We start from the raw sequence: 22,038 nt of genomic DNA, 5'->3' as shown, positions 1-22,038 counted from the left end.
GGATTCTGGCACTTGGTGCTGGGATTTCCCGTGGCATGTCACGGCTATGTGCCGGATGTTGAGTGGAAGTTTAAAATAAGAAATACTCGTAATTCTGTGAAAGTTTTTAGTTAACTTGAGCTGTTTCGTTATAAAGGTATGATACAAAGTGTGATTATGAATACGTTAAATCTATCGAAGTTTACGCATCAATTTTTCCAACTATTTCAAACCACTGCCGCAGTGCATCACTTAAAACAGCTGGTAATGCGTTTATGTCTCGAAGGATCATGTAGAAAGGAAACGGAAAACTGTCCATGTATGAACGGATGCTGAGTAGTTTACCACTCTGGAATACAGGCATTCGAATGTCCAAGATTGAGTCCTGGAATACAAATGACGTAGTGTAAGTTGAGTGCGATTGCCGATCGATAATTATGATCGAAGGTGAAACTGATTTCACTTTCATGTCCCATTAAGTAACTATAGCCTTGTGAATTCTGACAACCGTTGCACATGCGTCAAGATCCAATACTTGCCTTATTAATGGGGTTATCTATAATGATAAAGACGAGGAAGATGTCGGCCATCCTGGCTCTCCTCACCGCAAAGTTGACCTTGTCCACACCCTCGGAGAAAATGCCTCTTCCATCTGAGAGTACAACCAAGAGCTTAGCGTTGTCCGTCGAACTGGCTTGACTCGCGAACATGTCCACAGTGAAGTCTACCAATTGTCCCACCATCGTTAGTTTCTGCTCAAATCTCATTTGCTGTATCAATCTACAAGTATTGACGGAAAATTCGTTATTTACCTTCATTATTCATAAATTACACTTTTCATGAGCATTTAGCGATATTCGTGTTCAACTTACTTGGAGCCACTTTGTTCGGTGAATGATTCTCCCAACGGGTGTAGAACATTTGTTGTTTCTCCAAACTTCATAACGCAGAGTTGGCCTATCTCCAGATAGGTCATTGCCTTACTAATCAGGGCAAGTGATTCGAACGCGAGTTCTTTGGAATGGTTATCGGCCATACTGCTGGAATCATCTAGAGCTAAAACAATTTGGTAATCACGTTTTGATGGTTTCGTACGTCTCATCCAAATCTTGTCTTTTCTGAATTGACTGGCGATGTACGGAATGACTTTTCTCATATTTATTCTACGCCCTGTTCGATAGTCGCCTTTTAACCTCGACGCCTGAGTAGGTTCTAGAACTAGTCGCAATTTTTCAGACAAATCTCTAGCGGGAGCGTCGGTCAAACTACTCAAACAATTCCATGCAGCAGTAGCTTCTTCTGTGGGTGGGGTGTGCGACCATTGCCCCAGCATCTCTTCAACTTCGAGTCGTTTTCGTTCGACTAATTTTGATGGGAGTATATTATCTTCGGAGTCGTTGATATTCGTGTGGAATGTTGTTTCATCCCCTCGTTGAATTCTCGTTGTCTCTGTTGTTTCTCCATCTACGTCAACGTTCATCTCTACTTGCCCATCCTCGGCCCGCTTTCTCTCCTGCGCACTCGAAGTCTTCTTTTCTTTTTCTTTATCGGCTTCGAGAAGTTTCTCTGGATTTTGGAGATCGCTAGTTTCCAGTAGTTGGACGTCATCTGTTTCTTGGTGCATTTCTACATCCACTGTTTCCTCTTTTTCATCCTCAATCCCTTCGTTTTCCATATTTGAAGCCTGCTCTCTGACTTGGTCTTCGGTAGCTGCGTCCAGTGCGTGTTTATCGAATTTCTCTGCTGTCTTGATATGCTGATACATTTCAGCTTCGTCATGTTCTTCAACTGCAGAATTTTCATCATTCTCATCTTGGTTGCCTTTATCATTTTGGTGGATAGTTTTCAATTTTTTCTTATCTGGTTCGAGTTCGTCCACTAAACTTCTATTTTCATCACTTGTTCCAGGATTCTTTCTCTTTTCGGACTCAGTCTGTTCCAATTTTGTATTGGTAATAGGTGTGCTGTGTTGCATGGATGAACCCGAGTGCCCCTGATCCTGTTCTTTTGATTGCGCTTGACCAGTGCCTTTGTCGTTATTCTCTTCCTGGCTGTTTTCTTCCGCTGCATTCATATCCTCTTCAATTTCAGACTTATTTGCAACTTTGTCTCTTGATCCTCCTTTGTTTATATCAGCTTGTTCCGCAGCATCAGTTTCTTTACTGCCTTCGTCGGTACTTGGCTCTGCTTTCTCCTCTTGCTTTTCATCCTTATCCTTACTTTCTTCTTCCTTTTCACCCTCGGGCTTTTCTTCTTTTTCTTCCGGGACTTTACTAGTTTGATTGTCGCTGTCCGGCACATCAGTCTCTTTAGTCTCATCTTGATTTGGAACTTCGACATCCGGTAATTCATTGCTTTTCTCAGGACTATCATTCTCGTCATCGCTAGAGTCAGAACTCACGTTTTTCTCGTCTTCTTTCTCATCTTTTTCTTTTGTTTCTGGATCAGTCAATTCCGGGGGTGGAATCGAATCCTTCATCGTGTCTATGTCGAAAGGATTCACTTCTCCGTTCGGATCATCCTCTTTCATGTCGTCGCCATCCAGGTTTATATCTTCCGGTAAATCCATCGGTTCTGGTTCAGGTTCTGGCTGTTGTTTACCATGGTAAGGATCGATCTGATCGTCGTTTACATCGGGCTCCTCGATTTCGTTTATATTTTCTTTTGGTTCTTCAGTTTCATTTTCACCTGACTCTGGGTCATCGGTGTCTTTGTCTTTCCGGGTCTGGTCTTCTTTAGCACTCATTTCCTTATCACCAATTTTTTCACCACCACCTGTGTCCATTTCGTTGTCATCTTCCTCATTGTTTTCGTCTTCTGGTTCATCGTCCGCACCCCAAATTTCCTCATCTAGTCGATCCGCATCCTTTTTTGTATCTCCCATCTGTTTTTCCAGATCTTCGTCATCTTTCTCATCGGTGTTTTCTTCGTCATCTTCATCTCCTTTTTCGAGATCTTGGAGCTTACTATCAAAATCTTCCGACATATCTATGCCGCCATCTTCCTCCTTACAATCTTTGTCTTCCTTGTCTTCTCTCTCTTGATTCTCAGGCCTGGCGTCATCCAATTGATCTTCTGTTTCTATCCTATCCGAAACATCCTTTTCACCTTCCCCGTCGCCGAGGCCCATTCCGCTTTTGGCAGCCCCTTCTTGGGATTCTTCGGCCTCCCCTTCTTCGACGTCCAGATCTTTTGGTACGCAGAAGCCACTCGTTGCTAAATCAAGAAAAACGTTCAACTGGAGGTACAACATCTTGCACGTCGCTCTAAAAGCAGCCAGGTGTTCGGTGAGGAAAAATTCAACAAGCAGCAGGTATTGCTCTAATAATGGTAGCCATCTCATCAGCAATCTAGAAATCAGAGAGGAGTATAATATAGAAGGTTACAATCATTACTTGATGCAAAACACAACCTATGGACGGATAAGTATTTCAAGAATCTTACCTTTGGCAGATAACTGACGTGTTGGCATCTGTGTCGTATATTAACGTTATCAGATGATTGGTCTGGTGGAATATACTTTTCAGGGATAATTCTTGGATGTCCGTACTTAGAGGATTAATCCATTTTTCAGTCAATGGTTTCTCTTCCAAGTTACTTTCCTTGGAATCGTATTCCTCGACATTGTCTACCAGGTCAGGGACTTCTGCATCATAGGCCAACCCTTTTTTATATTGTTTCTGTATTGCAATCAAAACAGTATTGGTCATCTGTTCAAGATCAGCTGCACAAGTCTCAATTATATCGTTATTCTTTGCATGATTGCAATCAATTTTTCGCTCCACTACTCGTGTTAGATCTCTGAAATGATCGACGTTGGTTCTGATCTGTTCTTCCAACCATGAAATCGTTTTTACCATTGGATGGCAGCATCGCTCACTTTTTACTGTAAATAGCTCCTTTAAATCCTGGAGCGTCACTCCAATTTTTGCTACCACATCGAAGTTTTCGATTAAAAACGAATAATGCGCAGAAGTTACGATGTAAATTTGTTCACGCTGCTCATTTGATGAATCGATTAGAAGTTCTAGGTTCGGGAAAATGATGTCAAATTTCTTTTTGATACTCGTTACGTTCCGCAGACTCTGTTTTATCATCGTATTCGCATTTTCCCAATCCTCATCGCCTTTCATGGCATTGATAATTGGAACGTCGTTCCAATCTAAAGCAAAAATCTGGTCCGTTTCCGAACCGTATTCACCTTCGTTAGGACAAGCTTGTAGGTACAATTCCAGTTGATCCAAGGAAATTGTCAATGTAATGAGCAGTTTTTTGAAATTTTCCGCAACTTTAGCAAACTCGCGTTGCTCGGGAATCTTCAAATCATTTTCACTCATTCTCGACAAGTTTGAAAGCTGCAATCGAAGGGCAATGAAGTAGTTGAAGGCTTGTGTGAAGGTCCGCTTCTGCCGATGAGCCAATAGCATCATATGAGCTGAGTATCCTTTGCAACGAACCATGTTCTGTAATCCTAAGTCAGTCTGATTTGTCGATAACGCTCCGTTAACCGCATCCAATTTGACTAGAGACTTATAATAATATTTATCACAGCCTTCCCAGATCCTAAGCATTTGTTTGTAAGTCTTTCTGGGTTTTAGAAACTCAAAAGCTGCTTGTAAATTCAGTGGTGGACAGGATAGATCGACGACTTTTTCCTGGCGATTTTTCCATGCTAAAACTCCAGTGCGATAAGATACCCCCATGAGCGTGAGACTTTTGAAATAGACCGCCAAAGTCATTCTTTTTTGCTGAAGTATACTCTTCGCTTGAGATTTTTGCTTCGGCTTTGGTTGGGTCCGGTCAATTTCCAAATTCTTAAGATGAGAAGCGCGATCCATAACCTCCTGCATAAACTCTTCGAAACCCATCCTCATCTCGGGATAGGAACACATCGAGATAATTTCGGAGCACAATTTTCTTGCTTTTGTCAAAAGATTCTCAGTTTTGAAGAGAAGATTCCCTTGTGGTAGGGATTCGTCTACTTTTGGAATGTCAATTCCCATTGGAACTGTATAATCTCTGGGATTAATCGTGAAATCGATACTCTCAGGATTGTCCCATACTCCGATGGTACTTTCTACTTTATATTCCACCGGTTTGATGACCAGGCATAGCGCTACACTACATTTTAGTTTGGTTTCAAATTCTCTGATGAACTTATGCAATGTCCTGTGAGTTTTCTCGACAGTCTCCTTCACCGCCCAGTAGCTTATGTCGTTCCACCGAGCAATCTTCACAAAATCCTTCAATTTCTTCTCAATGGGGGCTTTCAGGCTTGAAATTTTGGTGTTGACAGCTTCCGTAAACTGTTCGTAATACCGATGTACATTCCACAAAATTGCTAAGAGGTCGTCTCGCTTATCATTTGTCTCGAAGTGGCGAACGTGGCAATGGAAAGTGAATAGCAAATCAAGCCGAGCAGAATATTCTCCGATCGTAGAAGTATTCATGAACAAATGAAGGGACGAGACGAATTTTTCCCTTGTAACCGGCTCATCCTTTTCACCGGTCAATTTGCCTGCCGGGTCTTGGCAATCTTGCAACTGGACATCCGATGCTCTTAAGTACCCCTCGATCAAAGCGTATATGAAAAACCACCATTTAGATGTTTGAGATTTCAGCCGCTGTAGAACCATGTTCAGACAATCTTTCCAACAAGAAAGTTCAAGACGCCTCCAAGATATAATCTGGCGGGTGAGTACCAGCGAGTATTCCGACAAGCTGACACCGCTGTGTGCATTTTGTTCCCATTCCTGCATTTTCACTAAGAGTAGTTCCAATCCGGTTAAGAACCTGGAGACGGAGGACGTTACGGGAAAACTGTATATTCTCTGTATAATAGTATTGATTGATTTCAGAGAGGGATGTTCCGGCCACTCGTTCAACAGGGTTTGAACTTTGTCTACGATGTGTTCTAATATCGGCAAGCACTGTTTCGTTTCCTCGATATTACTATCTTTGTAAAAATCGTAGCATTTCTGGCTCTTGGAGAGATTGGGAGGTCTGCTTTGAAATCTGATGTCTTTGCCCTGGCTTAAAGCTGCTGTTACGGCGACCAGGAAATTCAGGCTGGTGTACAACTTGGCAGTCAAACTATTCGACAGGGCTGGTTGTAAATTATTCAAGAGGGAACCGAACGTCTTGTACCTCTGGATCAGTGGATTGACGTAGTCGACGTGATGAACCGTTGAACTATTTTGTAGCCACTGGCAGGAGGAGAATGATTGGACGACTGCTGCGTGCAATTCTCGAATATTATTGACGTCTTCTTCCGTTATGAGTCCACTGTAAGTTTCTTCTTCTTCGGGTGTCCTCGTGTCCTTTTCGAGTGACGGTCTATCGCTGTTGGCGATGTCCGAAAAGTCAGTTTCGTGGTGGGTGGGGAATAACTTGCGCAACTCTTGGGCGATCTCTTGATCTTCGGTCAGTGAACCACCTTTGTTGAGCGCTCTGTTTTTGAATAAACTGTCTTTTTCCATTTGTTGTTCCTCTCTTTCTTTCTGCTGTTGTTGCCAAGTCAGCACAACTTGTTGAAGCAAAGAGTTGAATCTCATCCATAAGGAGGGTGACAAATTACCGTTAACGATGATGTAATTCCGCAATTCTGATAAGCTACATTTTATCATTCTGAAAAGTTCCTGCTTCGAGAAAAATTTATTCGTCACGTCAACGTTCTTGGAGATTATTTCTTTGGTCTGTTCGGCGGCTAACAAATCTACCAAAGCCAGTAAGTCTTCCTGATCACTATTGATTGATGGGAATCGTACTAAATTACTCAGCAAAGACTCTAGCGTACATTCTGTGACACCGATCTTTGAGATATGAGCAATTTTTTTAGTGTTCTCAACCAAAATATTGATACCATGTCTCAACTGTGCCACTGCAGAAAGTAGGGGCAAAACCATATCCGGATAGCCTGACAAAAATCTAGACTCCATGTTGTCTGAAAATCTCTTTACAGACTCGTGCCACATTTCCACTTCTCTAATAGCGCTCTCAACCAGTCTAGTATTGACGTTAGAATTTCGTTCGAACTGGTTTCCGATGTTCATCAATTGGTTCAAATGCTTCCAAATTACGTTGTAAGATCCCAAACTGTTTTTGAAATCAGCTGCTTCCCTCGCCAGGGCGACATATTCCGAAGGTTTTGGTCTTATCGCATTGTGAGTTTTCAAATCGGCTTCTCGGACGAGCAGATTTTTCAGACAATTCTTTGTCTCGCGTATAAGTGGGTGTGTATTTTCGCTCCCAACACGATCTCCCATTAGTTTCGACTGCAATTCAGCAACGTACAACGTCCGTTGGCAATCCGCTACATCTTCTCTGACGTACTTCAGTTTCAAACCAACTTTGTGCACCGGATCGATATACTCCAAATTACAGAATATGCAAACTTGAACGTATCCAATCAATGTCCACATCTCCCCCAGTTTCAAAACGTTGGCTTCTGATCTCTCCATGGACTTCAAGGCTGTGGACAAGGTGCGCAGCTCTTCTAACGTCTTGAAATATTGAAACTCTGGATTCGGTCTACCCTGCCCCGGTTTTGTGATTTCCTTTGCTGCGTCAGGATTTATGCCCATTTGAGCCATCGCCTTTGCTGCTGCCGATAAATGAACATCCAGGTACAGTTCCAAGGTAGAGAAGTCGTTCCACCTGAGCCGATACGCTTCAGCGTTGAACGCTATCGTATTTTTCCATAAAATTTCATTCAGCGTCTTCAACTGATCGGTGCGTGCTCTGTAGGATCCGAGTGTCGCTATCGAAAGCACCGATTTATCTTTGGTGCTCGTTGACTTGTCCAGTATCAACTCTGACACCAAGCTCACGAGCAAGGGCCCGTGAATCGCGTAATTCACCTCAACTTCTTGTTCGTTAACTCGGTTCTCAAAATCTTCATCTCCGACTCCCTGCCAGTGCAACATTTTCTGAGGATCACGTACGGCGCAAGAATTCTCGGTGAACCCTGTGATCCTGAGAAACAGTTCTGGCAGTAATTTTTTCGCTTCTACAGGATTATCGAGCTTCGATATTACAGCGTTTAGAATAGCAAGTGCGTTGATCGGAATGCTGGGAATTCCGCTGAATTTGGACAAAATCCTCGCGGAAATCGGAGCACTGCTATCGTCATTTGACAATTTGGAACAAATTTCAGTCTGAGCGGCGTGTATTAGTAGAGAAAACATGTATTCGTAGATCGGCCATAACTGTACTTGGGCAGATCTGACGATCATCTCATTGTCAGGGATCGACTGTACCTTTGTTAAAACTTTTGCAATTTCAGTCGGCGTACCGAGCCCAATATGTTCGTCATCGCAAACTTTTTCCATCTCCGATAGTTTCAGCAAAATACTGTCCTCTGCTTTTGAGGTACCATAAGCCACTTCCCACCAGTCGATCACTTCCATTCTGGCTTCGATAGCTTCTGGATTCTGAAGTGTCGCTAACTGTAAGTAAAACCGCAGTCTTCGGACGCCTTTATCTTTGCAGACGGAGTACAAGTCGGAGAGCCGATGCAATCTTTGATACGCATCAGCGACGACCTGTGACGAATAGGGCAACGGAAGTGTTAGGAATTTTTTCATTCGTTTCGATATCACTCTCAAGGGATCGTCAACCGTCACCAGGCTTTTGTTCATGTCGTCGATCATGGCAGATAGCAGTTTAATCTCAATACAACAATCTTTACTCGTTGCAGTTTGTTCGCATTCTTCGATGAAGCTGACGAAAAATTTGACCAACCACTTGTAGTGGACTCGTAATAGTAGAGTGACTTCGTCCAACCGATGAGTATTGTCTTTCGATTTTTTCAGCCTATTTATCAAAGCGAGATTCCCAAGGCTGAAAAAGCGAGTACGCCACATCAAATTCTTCCTTAAGTCGATACATTTCGTGGTGTCTATGGTCACCGAATCCTCTCTCAGTAAAAGATCGATGCATTTGTCCAATTGGGTGAGGAACGTTACAAAGTTCAATATCAAGGGGTACTTCGTGAAGTTGGCACTTAATTTACCTGCAAAGAAAAGGACTGGTAAGTGGAGTGATCGTCTGAAAAATGCAAAGTCTTCCAATATCGACAAATTTCGATACAAGAAATGTCAATCGAACATTGAGAATACGAAATGCTTACTCACCATGATAAACACAGTTCGAATACTGCATGACAGAAATAACCGGATCCTCCTTGGCCAATGTTAATTCTTCCAATAATTTGCCCTCTGCCATATCCAGAGCATGCAAGTACAATATTAACGTCAATTTGTTGGCGCTGCTCCAACTCTTTTCGCACAAACCGTTTCTAATTAGCCCTGGAAAATATCGCAAATCCCAAGGGAGGTCAGTAGTGGTAGTCGAATCGAAGTTGAAGGTCGAGACCTGCTCGGCTAGTTCGGAATTTTTGCTATCCAGGTCTTTCAAATCTTCATCGCTCTCTAGAATCTTTGACAGCCACAGACGTCTCAGTTTCGAGTCGTCTCGCGAGGATGTGAGGTAAAAATTCAGCAACAAGTACGGCGCGATGTCGGTTACGTTGAAATCCTGTGCGTTTTCATCGTTCATTTCCAATTCCTCGTTGAGAAAGCTGGTAGTCGCCCCGGGGTTCCCATTCCTCTGCGACGAGGGAGCAGAACTCTTCAACTTTTCGAGAACCGCCGCCAACGCCGACCCCTGTTGTCTGACGACGGCTAACTGCGAGTTTTCTTTCAAGTCACCGGTACTCCAGGTGACCGATCGCAAGTCCAGGTGCGCTTCGTTCCCACCGTTTTCAATCAATTCACTGACAATTTCTCTTATCGTGGAGACCAGGCGGTCTTTTGTTGGCGCGTGATTGACGAATCTGGCTTTCAGATAGACGTCGACGCAGGCGGACTCGAATGCTTGTCGATCCGAAAACCCTCGCGAGATCTGTTGTCGTATCAGGCATGCGGCGTGCAACAAATGTACGATGCTCGGTTTTTGTCCAGTCTGTAGGTTCTCGGACACGCCACGATGGATTGCCAGCAACGCCTGCCTATGGCTGCTCCGAGTTAGCTTCGCGTTGAACAGTAAAGATTGCAAGTCCAGAGTATTGTGATCAAGGTTTTCCTGGTCTCCAAGAACGTAAATTTCAACTCCTCTGTTTCGCATGGCCCTGCAGAATCAAAATAAGTATCGAAAATGCGTATGAAATTCACTGGTGTCAAACAATTCCGTCTCCGATTGCTGACCTGGATATCTCGCCGTAACGAGGGTCCATGGCCATAAAGAGCCTGAAGTTTTTGTGCGGTTTAATCGTCACGATGTTTCCCTCGTCGTCGACACCCCTCTCTCCTATGGTCAGCACTCCACCGGGTTCCAGCAATCCGTTGAGCCTGTCCAGTACGGCGGGGCTGCACAAGTTGATTTGGTCCACCAGCAGCCATGAACCTTCTCGCAGAGACTGAGGGGGCAAACGAGACAATATCGTAATTAGGTTCACTTATTTTCAGTTTATCCAAAGGAAAAGTAGAACAGACGATAGATACCTTCACCAGTAGACTGTCTACCCACTCGAATTTCCCGCCGGCGTTCAAACATCCGTCTTGCTGGACGCGGCTCGATAGTTTTTCGAGTCTCGTTTCTATCGATACCAATGCGGAAATGCAGTTTTTGTCCAGGACCTTCAGCGAAACTATCAACTCCGCTAGCTTGACGACCTTGTCCAGAAAGAGTTCGGTCTCCATGGCCATCGTTCCGGTCGTCTGTTTGTCTGGATCGCAGGGATAAATCGAATGAAAAATTGCGCGCAACGGGAGTAAAGCTACTCCGAAAGTGAGAAAGAGAAAGAAACAAGGAGTGTACCAACCTTTGCCGACATTTCGCACGTCTTCGAGAAACCCGTGGTACCTCGAGATTACTTCGATATTCTCTTCGCTGATTAAGCTTCGCAGAGTATTCAGAAGTACGCCTTCCACCTCATCCACCAGTTCCTCCAAATGCCGGTTGTAATCTGTCTGTGGATGAGAAAAAAAGTAGTTGTTGAAACCTCTGCGCTATGACTTTGTCTAAATAATGTTTACTAGCAGTGAAATTTTACGGTTTTTCACAGTTCTCCGTACCCCATAGATTTTCTTCGAGGTTAGAAAAATCGGAATGCCCTAAATTCGCTCTGTTCGTTTTTCGGGTATTCCGAAATTGTAAAAGTTGCCTCAAAGTCCGTGGTCAAGTTCTGAAACTCGTAAAAAGCTACTTTTCATCACCGTTCGGAGTGACGTAACGATTTATCGCCCAGAGATTTTTGCGACGAAAGAAAAAAGTCTATATTTTTCACGGCGTAGGTCCTCGGAGTCGAAGTGGCCGATACCGATTGACGAGATATCGTTGTTGTTCCGCGAGGGGGAAATCAACAATCGAGAAATTTCAAAGCCTGACAATTGAGCTGGGGTGTTTTAAAAACACTTAAATGCTCGACACGCGAAATTCGCGCGTGCTTCGCCCGACGTAACACGCCCCATCAGAGGGCGTAAACGACCCTTGGATTACTCAAGAGCTTACAGATGAGTCCCTTGAGAATACTAAATATGTCCTACTTGAGTAACAATCTTCTAATAACAGGCTCTTAGCTTTCAACGAACTCGAGCACGAGGTATGAGTTGCACCTGTTAAAAAGAACATACATATAATACATAAAAAAAATGAAAACAAAAGAGAGTTTGTTGATCACTTCTGTTTTAGTTTGTTGGCAGAGTAGGTTCTTTCGATTCTTTGGTGCGTCGATTTCGAGTTTCGAGTTTTGTACGGTTTGTCCTAGCGAGACAAAAATGTGCCAAGTCATTCCGGGCGCGCGATCCGATCTAGAAAATCGCTTACTGCCGTACGTTGATCGCCGCTTATCGGTCATTAAACTACGTTCTCTTTACGGATCGATCGAACGATCCGTGATAGAAAACATTCCCGTCGCACTTGAATCGAATAAAAAATCTAAATGTCGTATAACTTTTGATCGGTTCGTGTACTCGGTTCAACGACTAAGTAGATGGAATATAAAGGTTTATGGCAGCTTTCCTCGAATCACTTCTCTTGAATATAGTTTCTAGATCTCAGCAGAACGACAGCTGATAACGTTCCTGTGCAGACTAAAAATCTATAAGAGTTTCCCCCTTCGCGTTGCCAAAAAACAAAAAACAAAAAAAAAAAAAAAAATACATCACATAACAAATGACGAATAGGAGAGAAAAGAATTCGGTTTGTAAACGATCCAATTTTCCTTTGTGCGGGGATATATTCGCCGGGGAATATTGCATGGCGATGTGTAGTATTATTTCCTTGGGGCGCCTCCGAACCGCGGGTGGTAAAAATAAGTTTCTAGCTCTTGGAACTTCTGCTAAAGTCGAAGAGCTCCGAGACAAGGAAAAGGAGAAGATGTGGGGAGAAATAACGAGAGCGGCTTCGAATAATATTCTATATTTCGCATTTACTTTCTCGTTAGGAAACCGTCGCGTTATCTCCAACTCGCAACGTTAGAAACCCGTTCAGCCAAAATATAAAGTTTTCCCTTCGGGAAAAAAAAGAAGAGAGAAAAAACCAAAAATGGAAAAAAAGAACACTATCGCCCGGGGTCGTCTTCGGACGGGATTACCAGATCAGAGGTTGGTCCGTCCCTGGAAGGGGAGGATAAAAGGAATAAAAATGATTGATTTTCAGGTCTTCCCGGAGGCGATCACCCGTCAACCCCTGGAAAATGTGGGACCGCTATACCGGAAGATCTAAAGTATCTGGAGCGCATTTCCGTCGTTACGAATGCAAGGAGAACGTATATCTATGGGGTTAGGTTACGCGGGACACAAAGAATAGTTGACAGCCGTGAAGTTAGCCCCCCCCCCCCCCCCCCCCCCCCGTCCCCAATTTTTAGAAAATCTAAATTCTCTCGATTGTTCCGAATGGTTCCATACATTGTTCAAGAAAATCAATGTTTAGTGTGAACTAGGATCCCATGAAATAAAAAAAAAAAGATTCAACGACCTTTCCCCCCAGTTTTCGAAAATTTGAATTTTTTCTATCGTTTCAGCTGGGCATGGGGTGTTCCGATTCGAGCGAACGAGCGCGATTAATATTTCGAAAACGATTCCTCGTCTCACTCGAACCCTCCGTCGCGGTTGCGTTTCGATGCCGTGACAATATGAAAGGTCAAACGTCATTTACAATTAGATTCGGATAGGAAGCGAATTTTTGGGAGGTGGCGCCGCCGCGACGATCGGCTAATCAAATGTTCGCTCGAGTTCGTACGCCCCGTGGAGAATTTCGAAACCGTTTTGACGCGAGCGACGATATTCCAACTCACCAGAAAAGTGCTTTTCCGGACCCGTGCGGTAATGGAGAGGGTCAGGTGGGTCGAGATCGTGCGCCGAAGGTGTATCGCCCCTAAGAATAACAATGGAAGAGACAAAATAACCGACCCCCAAGTTACACACGAGGGTGAAATATATGGCCGGTTTTACGCGCTCACCGGGAGTTAATAACTTTACGCGCGTTACGAGGGATGTACGTACGTACACCGCGTTAGGATGGCTGAAGCAAAAAAATTTCTAAATTTCTAAATTTTATTACCAGCTTGTTACCAGAAAACTGTAAAGCCACCGCCTGAGGTAATTCGAGCCTCGCACGGACACACCCTCAGGGTTTTCAAGGAGTTTCGCTAAACGCAAAAAACTTTGACAAGTCCTTTTCGCGGAATTATTCATTCGAAGCGGTGTCACGTGTGTGTGGATTAGAAGCGAACATTTCGCGTTTTTCGGGGCTTTCTTCGGGCATATTTTTTGACGGCTTAAAATGTCCGGTTCCCCCAACCCCTTTCCCTTGCAAAACAAAAGAAAAAATAAAATAACATAACCAAAAAAAAAAAAAAAAGAAGAGGACCGCAGCGAAAAACTGGAGTCACGAGCTTTCCGCGGGACGACTCTGCGGGCGATCGATAGAAAGGAAAAATTTACCCTGCGGCAGAAGCAGAAGCAAAAGCACTCTATACCGCCTGCACGACCGCTGACAAGAGTAGCCAAGACACTCGGCCGGTGAATTTTTCACCCTTGCAACAGAAAAAAAGTATATAAGCCACCTAGTTTCCTCCCAAAATGGATTTATCTCGGCGAAACTTTTTGCCCCGCACCGATCTTCCCTCCTCTTCTTTGAGGGTACGTAATTCTCTCGCGTGTACCCCGACGAATTATAACCTACAGTGTTTTTTTGTTTTTTTCTTTATCTCCCAAAATTACGAACTCGACATCCACAGTTTCGATAGAAAAACAAGTAAGAACTACGCGACGGTATTCAGCGATTTGGGAAAAGAGTAAATTCAATTCTTGACAATTTTGAGCGACCTCTACATTTTTTGTTTTTGTTTTTTCTATTTTTTAAAGTAATATATTCTCATAAAAGATGCAAGAAGAAAAAAATAGTCGTTTTTAGTGTAGGCCACACTAATCCGTAGATTGAAAAATCAGAAGTAAAGGAGGACAAACGGAAGGTGGATCGACATATTTCGAGAAAAAGTAAATTCAATTCTTGACAATTTTGAAAATTTTTTAACAATCTCAAGCGACCTCTACAATTTTTTTGGGAGGCTTTTAAAACACGCCAAACCGATATATTCTCATAGGAGACGCACAAAGCAAAAAGAAAAAAAGAACAGACGTTTTTTTGGGCCACCCTAATTTGGGGGTTAAAAAATCAGCAGGATAAACGGAAGTTGGATCGACAAATAGCGGAAAAGTTTGCCAACAATCCTGCAGATTTAGCTACGGTGTAAATTTTTTTCTATTTCCAAAGTATGTTGAGTGCGCGGTGAGTTGTTCCGCCCCCATGTAAACTTCACATGAGAGACCAAGCTACAGAGCGTGAATACGAGAAAATTCTGGTAGTTGAAGCAACTCGAGCGATTCAGCGTATCGCCTCGGGCGCGGCGCGTTCCACTCAAAGTTCCTTGAATTTATATTCACCACTCCGAATTACCGAGCACACCAACCTACAGCCCACCGATAACCTCGTCGCACTATATCCCTGCGCGACGCGGCTAAATTCGAAATCATTCGTAGATCGCCGAATTATTTTTTACTTCTTCTGGTCAGACAATTTTCACGGAGGGAATCGACAGCGAAAAAAAAATTCTATATTCAAAGTAAAAGAAACGTGTGCACTTTCCGAATATAAAAAAAAAAAAAAAAAAAAAAAAATAAACGAAATGAAGGTACACGCGACGAAATAGAAAGAGAAGAAAAAAAAAATGTAAAAAGGTAACAACTTTGCGGAAGGGAAATAGCGACGAGTGATTTATCGCACCGGATGAATACCGTTGTCCCGGTGACGTCCGAAGAAGGAAAAAAAAAAAAAAAAAAAAACACGAATATCGGAACAAGCGTCGCGTCGGTCGTTCCGAGATTTTTTTTTCCCTGAATATCCTTTCATATTTTCTGGCAGAGAGACATCGCGTTCGCGCCTTTTAATACCAGCTGCCGGTACTTCACTTGTGTTTTTTCTTTTTTTTTGCCATAGAACGCAACAACGGCTGACGATTTATCCGTTGGAAATCGCGTCGCTTCCGATTGACCTTTTCGGATAAAAAAAACAAATCGTCGACGCGAGAACGCCCCGGAGACTAAAGTGAAATTATTCCGAATATACCCTCAAGGCGTCCGTAGCGCATACATATATTTATTTTTCTGATACTGCAGAAAAAAATTGCGGGGGTAATATCTGGTGTCGAATAGGTAGATTATCGGCACGTTTCTGGGTCGTGCGACCGGCGGCGGGGTTTTCCGGAGGAGGATATAACGGAGGGGAAAAATCTAGAAAACAAAATAGAGCCACTGAGGAGGAGTGGAAAATAAAATAAAATAAAGCGCGGATAAAATTGGCGCGGGAAAGTTTTATCCGCTTGTTTCCTACCCGCGGTATTCGCATCACGTATATTTTCGCACGAGGTACGAATCGGAATCAACCTCCTCCTTGCTCCTGCTCTTCCCTGGGAAGTTACGGCTCCATACGGACTGAGGGGGCCCATAATTCTTGCTACCGAAACCTGAGATCCTCGCGATTGAAATTTATCCTAGACAATCAACAAACATAACCTACAATCGATCTCTGTCGAACGTATAATCATTCCCGCTGTTGCGATTCGGACTTTGAAGGTTTGAGAATAATAGCGAAAATTGAAAGATTCGTGCGAGAAATATGCGTTGCGAAGTAGATTCAGTGCAACGCCCCCCGCCTGTATGAATTGATCGACATTTAGGAGGCGGTTGAAAGGGTATTGGAACAGGAGAACGTGGCTCGAAACTCTCGCGGTAAATGAAAACACACACAGGTACGCCAAGGCGGATCGAAAAAACTAAAAATGGTTGGCTACCCCCAAAAATTAGAGATATCGCCGACAGAAAGTTTTCCGTTCAAGGATTCGATTTTTTGAATTTTTTCATCGGGCGCTCGTGACGCGCAAAAACGCCAATTTTTTAGCATGAAATTCACCGCATCGCTCATAAATGGAAGAAGATGATTCCAAAAATTCTGAATTTTTCATACGAGGTACCCAAATGTGCACTATTTCGAAGCCACATTCACTCGATATCAACAAACGGTTCGTATCTTGGAGCAAAATCTCGGAAAATCAATATTGTCATGATTTTCTAATTAATACGCGTTAATATTGGTGTTTTTTTAATGTAAAACATTTTTGTACGTCTTGCATCTTGTTTTTTTTGCTGAAACTATGTGTCAGTTGGTATCAAAAAAACAAGATGGAAGACATACAAAAATGTTTTAGATTAAGAAGCACCGATATTAATAACGTTGAAAAATCCTAGAAATGTTGATTTTCGGAGATTTTTTTCAAAGATATCTAGCCGTATGTTAATATCGAGTGAATGTGGCTTCGAGATAGTGCACATTTGGGCACCTCGTATAAAAAATTCAGAATTTCTGGAATCATCTTATTATTCCATTTCGAGCGTCACGCGTGCCCCTTAGAAAAATTAAAAAAAATCGACTCCTCATCATATTCAATTTATTCGATTCGATTTTTGGGGGTCGCCGGCAATTTATTAGTTTTTAGTTTTAGAGTAAGCGGCTCCGGTTCCCCGGCTCTCGTCGTCATCGATCTATAGTCATCGAAAATCTGGGCGCACTTCCGCCCGCGGATACCGCGCGTCATACCATCATGTTGATCCGTTTCGAGTACGCGACGACAATAACGACAACAATGACGAGGGGGACGGAGGGTCCGGGTGCGCGGCAGCTCTACCGAGGGTACGCATTTCGGCGAGAACGTGGACGCCCTTGTGAAATTCGACAAGAAATTCAGAGGGCGATTACAGAGGTATACGTACCCAGTACCTACCTACCTATATCGCGGAGAATGGGTAATTTCTAATTAGCCCAAGTGCCACTACGGGTAATCGTGTCAATACAGGGAAGCCCCGAGGACTCCAACTCAAGGACATCGACCACCGACCCCCCGGCAACTTCAGAGCTCGATCCGAAAACAGTCGTATGGGTTAACGCGGACGCGCATAACCCAACATAACCCAACTTCGACGAAGAAAAAAAAAGAAAAAAAACAAAAAACAAAAAAATCCGGGACAAAAAAAAAGGAAAAAACGTATAGCCCCGTAACGGATTTTGCGGGGCTGAGGCAGCTGTTAATGATTCGAGCATCGGGAGCCGATCCGGGATGGGTTGGGTTGAGCCGCGGAGAAAGCCCAAATTCATACATCATCCCGCAGGATATCCTGGCGCGCGGGGGCCGGCCGCCGACTCTTCGTTTTCAGCGAGACAAGATGCTGCCGGTGTCGGTGAAATCCGAACGCGGATTCCACCCCGAAAATCGATTAATTCCACCTACTTTTATTCCCCAGATTCACTCGCCTCCTATACTTTCCGCATATTTTTCTTTATTTCTTTCTCCGAGATAATTAATGGGAAACATTTTATCGGCAGGTAATCCCGAAGCCACCGATAACATCGAGGAAATTAGGGTTTCCCTTTTCTTTTCTTTTTCTTTTTCTTGTTGTTATACATTTTTACGTCCTGGCGAATAAAAACCCCGGAAAAAGTGAAATCGACGAATTTTCCTTTCGTCGTTTTTAATTGCTTTTCATCGCAAATAAGTGAGCAATAAGGAGATTCGGGAAGATCGTTTCTCCATTATTTCCATCGCTGATGTGTCGGCTTAAAAAAAGCGCGTCCTACTGAAATTTCATGAGAATACCGAGGAAGATAGAAAGGTAGCTTTAAACGAAATCGAGTTACACTCCGCATCCAGTCATTCGATTTCCCATTCGTGAAGTACAAACCCCGTGGGAATCCATCGGCGGAATTTGTCCCGCGGCGGGTGCGGTTCTACTTGGCGTAACTCGTTTTCCTCAAGGAATTTCCACGTATACGCGAACTACGTTACGTATGTACCTAAACCACTTGAACGGGATAACGTTACAACAAAGTTCTCTTCGGGGTCCACCGCGCGGCATGTTGATTAAGACGAACAAGCGGCGAAATTAGGTGACGTAGCGCGGGGTGTAAATTATTTTTAACCTAACCTAACCTAATCACGTGACGTTTCCTTCTTTCCGATCGGTTGCTGTCGCGTTCCGTCTCTCTCTCTCTCTCTCTCTCTCTCTCCCTCCCTCTCTCTCTCTCTCTCTCTCTCCCTCTCTCTCTCTCTTTCTCCATCGTCCTCGTGCAACTCGATCGGCGACGGGGGTGAAAAGTGAAAAAACTTAAAACGCCTGCAAGTGAAAATGATGGGCGGAGATGAGAACGAAATGAACGCGACGCGTTCAAAGCTTTGACTCCACGAAGGTTCTTCGGGATGTGCTACGTGGGTATACAACAACGTTGCTTAGGCGAATTTAACCAACGAAACTCTCATTTGTCTTTGACCTTTGATCTCTACACCGGTTAGGTGTACATATTGTATACGTACGTACGTACGTCGCGTAAGTACGTACAGGTATATGCATGCGAATCATTTTCTACGAGAGAAATAGAGAGAGAGAGAGAGAGAGAGAGAGAGAACGAAATTAGGAAAACGAAGGAAGGGCGAAGGAGGAAAGTGCCGTGGAAATACAAGGTGGTGTACAAGTACAGAGAAATGGGAAGCGAATTTCCGGCGTTTGCTCAACGTGTATACCTACTATAGTCGGTGTCGGAGGCAGGAGCTTTTACAGGGGTTGAGAACGAGGGGGAGATTGAGCAACTTTTTGCAGCTGGTCTACAGTGGACCGAATTACCTAAAAACCTGGCCAAGAGTCGAAATTACGTGATGTCGTATAAGTAGGGAAAATTGGCATTTTTTTACCGACGTTTATCTCCGCTCAGAGCATCTCAGATATTTCTGACGTGCACTTGTTTTTTAAGGATGTAACCAACGTGCAGAGAATAGATGTTCTTTGTTTAATCGTTCGAATGAACGTTGATTTTATCATGAAATTGCTCAATGTTTATGTTTATTGCTATTCGTTGAGTCTGATCGTCTTTTTTAGTGAAGCAAAATGAGTGGAAAAATGTTAATTGACTACACAGCGATCATGAAAAATTACACGTTCGTTTGTAGTGTTGAATTGTTACCGAAAATTGTACTTTTAGTTTTGTTTTCGATTCTTCTTCGAATTGCTCCGTGCCCCTCGCGCGCCATCTTTTTCAGGACTTTCCTCTTCTACGACCTGAACGTTGGATTCGCGCTGCGAAACCTCGCGGATAGTTGCGCAATTTTTGATAAATCTCAATTGAAAAAAAATTGTGATTTTTCGGACTTGCTCATTTTGTTCGCCGCATTTCCAAAATTCTCATATCGAAACTCGCTCCGAAATTCGTGGCTACTGTCTTCGACGCGCCAAGTACAATAAAAGTATAATAGAGTCGAATGTCCGATATATCTCAAAGTAGCAAAAAATTAGTGTAATCTGAAGTAAAAGATTAACCGAAGAAAATTAACTTTTGCAAAACAAGAAACAGTTAACGGAAGTAAAAATCTAAATAAGAAGCGAAAAAAAGATATGTGTAAATAAACCAGAAAAAGTAAAAGGACAAAATCAAAAAAAGTAAAAAATGCGTTTCAAAGTCCCCCCACCAAACTCCCTCGTTGGTGAAACGTGTGAGTAGATTGTTTTTGATCGAAATTAATCGAGTGTGGGCAATTTTCAAATGGAAAGCCGATACTTTTGACGCAAGTTTGACCTTGAAACGACCTTGAAAGAACAACATCCGAGACTAGACGCCATCTTCTTCGTACTCGCGTAAATACCAATTTTTGTGGTACGTATTCGATCGTTGCATTTTCGGCCAGGTTTTCGGGGCTCATTGTCAGTGTGCGGTCCAGAAAAACGTAATAAACCCGACCGAGCGCACGTAACGCGTACACTGTACTTACGCGTCGAAACCGTAGGAGGGAGGGGGGAGGGGAGGGGGTTAGGTTAGGTCGGCACGATACGCCAAAAGGGTCTTCGGCGTGCGTCGCGAGGCGACAAATGGTGGATAGAGTCGAGAGCGGTTCGTGCAGTATCTAATGTACAGGTTTTGGTATAAATGGTACGCTGGACGATGGAGGTTGGAACGAATTCGATAAGGGTTGTCTGATCCGCTCGTGCGGTTGCCATTAGAGGCGGCGGAAAAGGGAGAAGGGAGAAGGGAAAAAGGAAAAAGGAAAAAGGAAAAAGGAAAAAGGAAAGAGCGACGGGGGAATGGGGCAGCCTTCGTGTTTCGGTCGCGATAAATCTCGCGCACATTGGGTGTACATTTATCGGAGGCAGTGAAATTTCTATGGAGAGGTGGTGGATGTGCGCCGTTGAATTAGCCGGAATTCGGATAACGAGAAATTTCTGATACGGAAATTTTGACGCGGGAACCGTCCGTTCACGGAGGTATTTCCACGGTGGAAATAGTTTTCTTTCTGTTTTTTTTTTTTTTTTTTTTTCTCTCGCGCAAGACAAATTGCCGGTGAAACTCGCGCGCCCGTCCCGAACGATCGACTCGTTCCCGGTGAAACACACGCCTTTCGAGAGTTTCCAAGTATCATCTACATTATAAATAACGTTCTTGAACGCTAAGAATTCTTCGGCGAGGTCTATTTTTCATAAACGGAGAACCGGATGATATATCAAAATTAGAAGACGGGAAAAAGCATCGTTTTTCTTTCGCCTCGACTCCCAATCCTATTATATCTCATATCGCCGGAATCGATGATACCGAACTACGAAGAAACAAAAAACGGCGGAGAAAAAAAAAAAAACAAAACTGCGGTGCAAGTGACGGGCCAAAGTGTCGAGGAAATTTCGGAGCCACGAAACGAACGCAAACCGAGCGGATGAATTCGGGTCGTTTGAAGGGTAACGACGGGTTTAATTGAGCCAATTACAGGACTATACCCCGCGACGTACGTAGGGATGTCGAAGAGGAATTTTAGCTGGTATCCCCGTAACTGGTTATCGGCCATCGGCTGCTAGATTTTGGGACTCGACATTTTTTGCCACCGGCGTCTGGCAGAGGCGCACAATGAACGGGGGGTTCAAAGTTTTCTCCGGGAGGGATTTCGGGACTACAGGATTCCGGAGTGGCGCCTGCTGCGGATCCTCAGCCCTTCAGACGACGACGACGACGATGATCCCAGGGCAATGTTCTACGCCTCAATTGTTCGCAGCACGCCATTAGTCGGCACAGATACCCGAAATTATCCATCGAGTCGTAGGTACCTAACCTATTCTGCCTGACTTCAGACTTCGAAAGGAATAACTCGAACCCCTCGTCCCTCGCTGCCGAAGTGTCGGGAAAATGGCGAACGGTTCGACGAATTAGTTGGTTGAATAAATGCGGAAGAATATTCAGTAATCACATTTACTCTCATCGTAGTATTGCGAAATTCGGCAATCCGTTCGGATCAAGTTAATCCATTTATCGAAACGATCGAGTTATCGTTAAAGCTGCGCTACGTTTTGGTTAACACCGCTTTTTGAGGTTAGGATTACAGAGCGCACCTAATTGCGGGAATTAAGGAATGTACGTATGTACATACGTCGGGATCCGCAGGACCTTCGCAGGGCTGCGGTATACCCGGCTGGTACA

At 43.7% G+C, this 22,038-nt stretch overlaps 1 protein-coding gene and 1 long non-coding RNA gene across 2 annotated transcripts in view; one reads left to right on the top strand and one right to left on the bottom strand.

Annotated features, from left to right (window-relative positions):
- Positions 1-92: 92 nt before the first annotated feature.
- The window catches only part of LOC105690913 (midasin), a 72,264-nt gene continuing 50,318 nt past the window's right edge, over positions 93-22,038 (bottom strand). Inside the window, exons 13-20 of the mRNA XM_012409104.3 lie at positions 10,802-10,949; positions 10,482-10,705; positions 10,185-10,396; positions 9,114-10,108; positions 3,424-8,992; positions 852-3,329; positions 519-759; positions 93-364 (exon numbers count right to left, since the gene is read on the bottom strand). Coding sequence (XP_012264527.2) covers positions 182-364; positions 519-759; positions 852-3,329; positions 3,424-8,992; positions 9,114-10,108; positions 10,185-10,396; positions 10,482-10,705; positions 10,802-10,949 — 10,050 coding nt within the window. The 3' untranslated portion in view covers positions 93-181. The remainder of the gene's footprint in view (positions 365-518; positions 760-851; positions 3,330-3,423; positions 8,993-9,113; positions 10,109-10,184; positions 10,397-10,481; positions 10,706-10,801; positions 10,950-22,038) is intronic.
- LOC125501818 lies at positions 10,943-13,842 on the top strand. The gene is made up of 2 exons (XR_007279511.1): positions 10,943-12,584; positions 12,640-13,842. It is a non-coding gene; the product is annotated as an uncharacterized LOC125501818 (long non-coding RNA).

Source organism: Athalia rosae, chromosome 7 (genome assembly GCF_917208135.1).
Source record: "Athalia rosae chromosome 7, iyAthRosa1.1, whole genome shotgun sequence".
NCBI lineage: Eukaryota > Metazoa > Arthropoda > Insecta > Hymenoptera > Athaliidae > Athalia > Athalia rosae.
Note: the sequence above shows the minus strand (reverse complement) of the source record. Positions and strands in the feature narration are given on the sequence as shown.